The sequence below is a fragment of the Vicia villosa genome, linkage group LG1 (assembly GCF_029867415.1).
Source record: "Vicia villosa cultivar HV-30 ecotype Madison, WI linkage group LG1, Vvil1.0, whole genome shotgun sequence".
NCBI lineage: Eukaryota > Viridiplantae > Streptophyta > Magnoliopsida > Fabales > Fabaceae > Vicia > Vicia villosa.
Genome location: NC_081180.1, coordinates 208,138,666 through 208,144,691, shown reverse-complemented (window position 1 = coordinate 208,144,691; position 6,026 = coordinate 208,138,666). Strand labels below are relative to the sequence as shown.

Below are 6,026 nucleotides of genomic sequence, written 5' to 3'. Positions count from 1 at the left end.
GTAATTGGACGTAATTACGTTTTAATTACACCCTGTTTTAATAAAAATCGGGTGTAAATGGACTTAATTACGTTTTAATTACACCCTGTTTTAATAAAAATCGGGTGTAATTGGGCTTAATTACGTTTTAATTACACCCTATTTTAATAGAAATCGGGTGTAATTGGGCTTAATTATGTTTTAATTACACCCTAATTTAATAAAAATCGGGTGTAATTGGGCTTAATTATGTTTTAATTAAGTCCTATTTTAATAAAAATCGGGTGTAAATATGTTCTTAATTATCCCCTATTTTAGTAAAAATCGGGTGTAAATACGCCATTTATGAATGAGCAATTATATCTATTTACACCCTATTTCATAAACACCATTTAGTTATATTTTATTTTCAGTCATAATATTGCAAATACTATAAAATCATACTTATAAAAATCATATTTTAACTAAGTCAAAATATTTTTAATATTAACCAAAAAGTATACAAAATCATGTGCAGTCATAATATTTCAAGTACATAAAAATTATATTTTAACTAAGTCATAACACTTCCTAGATGCACCTTCCTTGATGTGCCATCTATATAGTGCCATCATGTTTCTTATAAACTGTTTTAACTAACTAACTAACTGTACATAGGACTATAAAGTTAATTGTGTGGCTGGTTCAAAATTGTTTTCAAACAGTTCCTGAGTTTAGAAGCTGTCTACTACTTTGACTAGTTTTCTGCATAGAAAAAACAAACCAAATATATGAGATAAGAAAACATTGATTAAGGAGATTATTGCAGTCATCACACACTATTATAGATTTCAGAACAAAAAAGTAAAACAAAGACAAATGAATTTTATCAATCTTAGGATTTATAGACAGTTTTTAAGTCAATCTTTATCTATGCTGAAGAAATGGGCATAATACATTACAAACACTTGTTGACACCATAAAATGTAATTTTTTTAAATTAAGCTTCTTAGCAATTCCAGAGAAGGAATACCTGTGAATTGAAGAGTTTATACGCTGAATCGGAGATGGAGGACTCGAGGCCTCTAAACCATGGGGTGTTAGAAAACTAAAACTGCATTGATTATGAAAAGAAATCTTCAACTGATTTATTCTAATTTGTATTTTATACTTTTATGTGTTCAGTACAGTGGATGTGAGTTCTATTTATAGACTCACATATCCAAGTAATTCAGTTAATGAGCTTCTAGAATCTACAAATTAGTTACCTTGATTCCAGGGATCAGTTGAGATTAGTTAGAGTAGGGAGTTCTAGTGCGTAGTAGTTACAGCAGGGAATGTATTACATGAGAACCTTTAATAGGCATGACTATTCTATTCCCTCTGATTCAACACAACCAGGATTTGAGTCCTTAACATATGCTGTTTGAAATTTTACCTGCAATGCTTTCATTAGTCATTACACTAACATTTTACCGTCATTGTTTCTTATTGTATAGCTCTTCTCCAATGCTATTATGGCAGATAGCAATGGAAAAAGTGGATTGGACCCGGCGTCATTATTTAAGAAGGCATCCAGACGCGATTAGTCTTTGACCTAACTCTCAAGCTTGATGCATTTAATTTATATGCTCCACCTTGAGGAGAGTGATGATATTTGTAAATAAATTTGTAAATATTCAGACATTGATTTTTCTAAATGTCTCTCATTTTTTCTAATTTCAACAACAACAGTCACTTTTTGGACGCTGTATTAAAAGTGGCTACATTTTGAACAGAGAGAAAACAACCAGAACTTACAAATCAGAAGCTAGAATATCACCTCCATTACTGTTAATACGGATAATAGCAGCCTTGAATTTTTTTGACCTTGAGGAGAAAAAGACAGACTCGGTATAACTAGGACTCAGGAAAAAAATGTAAATGACAGTAGAAAAATTCAGGTTAGCATCTTAGAAAAACTGTCAAAACCAATGTTATCCTTGTGTTATGGTAAGGAAAATAGTTTAGTGTGAACTTTGTTGGTTATTAACCAGACATACCTGCATATGTTTTAAACCTCTTTAAATGGAATGCAGCAATAGAAGGTGTCTGATTCAACATAAGCTGTTTCTCCATAGAGACTTCTTCATTGCAGCCCTCACATTTAAGCTTTTCATCAATGTTTTCCACCGTAGTGAAAGATTCTAAAGCACTGTTCTACAGTATTAATTAAATGTTCTATTTCACAGACCAATAATATAACAATCACTTCAAATTTATACCAATTAATTAATGACAATTATTAATCCTTTCCATTCAATAGATTGGCAACAAGCCTACCACAGGATATTCAAAAAATAAATCCATGAATATGGTATTAAGGATACGCTTCAAATTATCCACAAGTATCACTGGCGAGATAACAGTTCCAGTAGACTGCAAAGAATGTTGCATCTGGTAGCGAAAAGCACAAATGACACAGTACCCACTATGACCTGAAATTCCCAATCTAAAGGTTAAAAACTTTTTGAAAAATAACATGACATATATGCTTTAATCATGAAAACAATTAATGTTATTAACATCTAACCTCCCAGAATCATATAACCCCATTGCATAATAACACACTTTTGAATTTTTTTACCCATCAATCTAAACCTAAAGTTAATTAAATGAACGATGCTATTAAATTCAAAAAAGGGCAACCCACCATCAGTAGAATGGTTGCACGAAAGAAGACCCTCAACTAGAGGCACTGTATGCGTGAAGCATTGTGTAATGGAGTTGAGAAAGCAAGTATTCCCAAGGTTGGCAAAAGCCCAGCTCCCTGTTAAACAGATAAATCATCAACAAAAAATCAAAAACAAAAACATAAAACATATGCAGGTATGTCTGGTTAAATTCATGTTATATTAAATCTTGAAAGAATTCTAAAGGTAAAAGGCACACGCTCGGTTGAAAATACTAAGAATAAGTACTATACTTTTGCCTCTCATGTGTCATAGAAATAATATAACTCTAAACAAAGGTAACTATATTGCTACTTTGATATTTTTAAGATCAAAAGTGTACCTCTGACCCGAGGGATCTTCTTAATGAAATCCTCTGCAACTAGTGTCCTGAAACGTGAGTGTGCCAATTGATTCTCTGCTTGTTCTAGCTTTTCAGCTGCAACAAAAGAAATATCCCGCCTGAGTTATTCATAATTACAGATCATTATAACTACAGAATATAACCAACGATGCTAATATCAAACCTGCACTGAGAAACCATTGAAGTATATGAGCTTGATACGAACTTGTAGAGGAAAAGAAATGCATCAAAACTGAAGGGGTGTTAGTATGCTATTGTCGATGTACAATGACAGAAATTCAAGTATATCTACCTGCGAATGGAATCTTTAAGAACATGCAGGAAAACAGAAAGACAATTCATATCTTCTGCATTTCTGTAAGCTGCAAGATAAATTACCGGAGATAAAAGTTGTTGCACTTCAAGGCTCAAAAGGAACTACCAAAACACAAGCATCCCTTTTGAAAAAAAGCAAAATGTTAAATCCTTAATCAGGTGAATCTTAAACACATGACAAATACTAACCAAGATTTATCCGAGCATAGATCCTAGAGAACCACGCGCCAATGAGATTCACAAATTATTTGGTCATATCAGAAACATTCAAGTGACAAATGGATAATGTTAGATGAAGCTTTTTTCTTGTATCGAAGAAACAGAAATATGAAAAAACTCCAAAAAGTAGGGAAAGAAAAAACTCCAAAAAATGAAAAATGAGGACCAATGCAGTATTGCAGGTTAAGGGAATCATTACCTTTGGTCCCTGCCCTTGACAGAAAAGCGCCCATACTGCACACAAAAATGCCAAAAATATCAAGCATGCAACAAACTGTCAATCAATTTCAGTGCCAAAATAAAAATGCTATCAAGAAAGTTATATTGCAGGAACCATTCCATACATATATCATCATAAGAACATCACACATTCACACCAACAATTACAGTGAGGTAGGAAGGGTCTTAAGATAATAAACAATTGATATAGTCACTCACTCTACTAGCCATTCAACAGAAATTTGTAATAAGTTCTAGTACACAAACAAGATCGAGAGTAATAAATTCAACAGAAATTTGTAACCTGAGTTGACAATGTCTTTGAGGAAGAACTTTCACTCATTCAAACCAATATACTCATTGTCTGCTATGATCTTGCCACAAAGATCACTTCCAAGCTTTCTTTCATCACTTGGCTTGTAACATTGGTAGCTTAAATAGCTATGTACACACCATAAATTATTTTCATAAGCCCTCACAAAAAATCTCACAAGCTGCTATCTAAGTAGATAAACTCATATAAATCAATTCAAACAAAATCCAAGTTCAATAAAATTCATAAAAAGAACACAAAATTATTAACAAATATCCACAGCCAAACCCAATAGAAAAGTTAGATAGTTAAGCCATATACCTGATCAAACTGTCTCAAGAGAGCAATTTCATGTTCATTCTTATTCTTCATCTTAGCCTGATACAGACAAAAACTCTGAAACTGATAAACAAACTCATCAACCATATCCCAAAGCCACTGATTCGGCAACTGCATATTCACAATCCCATGAAGAACAACCTAGAACAAAGTACAGTAATTATCCCACGAATTGATTCTTCGACGAACGGTAGGAGTCAGACGCGAATACAAGTGGCGAAACCACATCTCACGGTAACAGAGACAGAACACGTGGTCATTGTCGTTGTACTGCGCGACAACATCGACGGAGGACCACGGAGTGTCCTTGAAGAGACGCTCCGATAGAGATAGACAACGAAGATTTTGACGGAATCGGGGATGAAGTTGGGGTCGTAACCTAAATTTAGAGATTGGAGTTCGTCATTCGCCATTGTTGAGAGGTGGGTTATGGTTTGGCCGCAAGATGTACCCAGATTACAACTTTTTTTAGAGAAGATTAGGGTTTCAGCGTTTAAGAAAAGAATGGAAGATTTGAGAAGATTAAAATTCTACCTGCAATATTTTTGGATTTGGGAGAGAAAGGGTGTTTTGATGGTAGAGAATACAAAGTTTGTGTGGTTTGTTAATCAATTTAGATTAATCCATTTACTGTTTATCAAAAAAAGATTAATCCATTTACTCAATATTCACATAATTAGTTACTAACATTAATATTTTGGGTTATAAAATTAAATAATTTTTTTTAGTCATTTAAATTTACACCCGTTTTTAATTTAACGGGAGTAATATAGACTTGAATATAATAACATTTTTAATTTACACCCGTTTCAAAAAAAATGGGTGTAATTGTCACGTGATATTACTATAAATGATATTTTATTTACAAAATTGTCACCGTCTTTCTTATTTACACCTGTTTTTAGTATATCAGGTGTAAATTTTAAAATTATATTGTTCATTTTGCACTAGTGGGAGGCCGAACCTTAGTGGATTGGAGATGAAGAAGCTTCTTGTAGAGGAGGGGGCGAGTTTGGAGCGCCCTTTCTCGGAGTTGGAAATTAGGGAGGCCATTTGGGCTTGTGATGGAAACAAAAGTGCCGGACCGGATGGCTATTCTTTAGAGTTCTTCAAGAGGTTTTGGAGAGTGCTTCGGGTTGATGTTTTGAAAATGTGCAATGACTTTTATCTTAAAGGTGTTCTTGTGAAATCTATCACTTCATCTTTCCTTGCTTTGATTCCAAAAACCAACAACCCTCAATCTTTAGGCGAGTATCGCCCCATTTGCTTGGTGGGTAGCATTTACAAAATCATTGCAAAAATTTTAGCGGCTAGATTGAAGGAGGTCATTGGGAAATTGGTGTCTACCAATCAAACCGCTTTTGTTCCGGGTAGGAATATGATGGATGGTGTACTTTTGGTCAATGAAATTTTAGATTGGACGAAGAGGAAGAAACGTAGTTGTCTCATTCTCAAGGTGGACTTTGAAAAGGCGTATGATTCCGTTTCTTGGCAATACCTTAGAGAAACTTTGTTGGGGATGGGTTTTGGCCCTAGGTGGATGAAGTGGATGGATGCTTGTATTTTCAACAATCACATGTCCGTGTTG

At 33.9% G+C, this 6,026-nt stretch overlaps 1 protein-coding gene across 4 annotated transcripts; it reads right to left on the bottom strand.

Moving 5' to 3' along the window:
* Nucleotides 1–1,307: 1,307 nt before the first annotated feature.
* On the bottom strand, nt 1,308–5,007 carry LOC131644825 (uncharacterized). 4 transcript variants are annotated; one of them, XR_009296692.1, is made up of 10 exons: nt 4,421–5,007; nt 3,767–3,801; nt 3,538–3,560; nt 3,326–3,395; nt 3,197–3,265; nt 3,013–3,108; nt 2,651–2,767; nt 2,001–2,435; nt 1,759–1,827; nt 1,308–1,595 (listed from the first exon to the last, which is right to left on the bottom strand). XR_009296692.1 is itself a non-coding variant. In XM_058915420.1 (8 exons), the coding sequence occupies exons 2-6, from the start codon at nt 3,348–3,350 to the stop codon at nt 2,257–2,259; spliced, it is 486 nt and encodes a 161-aa protein (XP_058771403.1). In that variant the 5' UTR covers nt 3,351–3,801; nt 4,421–5,007; the 3' UTR covers nt 1,308–1,595; nt 1,759–1,827; nt 2,001–2,256. The 4 variants fall into 4 exon arrangements, 2 of the variants coding, with proteins under 2 accessions (XP_058771403.1, XP_058771404.1); XR_009296693.1 differs by lacking the exon at nt 4,421–5,007 and adding an exon at nt 4,091–4,266; XM_058915420.1 differs by having other exon boundaries at nt 3,326–3,801.
* Between the last annotated feature and the right edge of the window lie 1,019 nt (nt 5,008–6,026).

Bases quoted from the DNA above. Each gene is read 5' to 3' on its own strand.
- LOC131644825 (XM_058915420.1), bottom strand. From the start codon at position 3,350: ATGTTCTTAAAGATTCCATTCGCAG. The intron at 3,266-3,325 runs GTAGATATACTT...ACACCCCTTCAG, and splicing joins CTTAAAGATTCCATTCGCAG to TTTTGATGCATTTCTTTTCC. The intron at 3,109-3,196 runs GTTTGATATTAG...CTTTTGTTGCAG, and splicing joins TCAATGGTTTCTCAGTGCAG to CTGAAAAGCTAGAACAAGCA.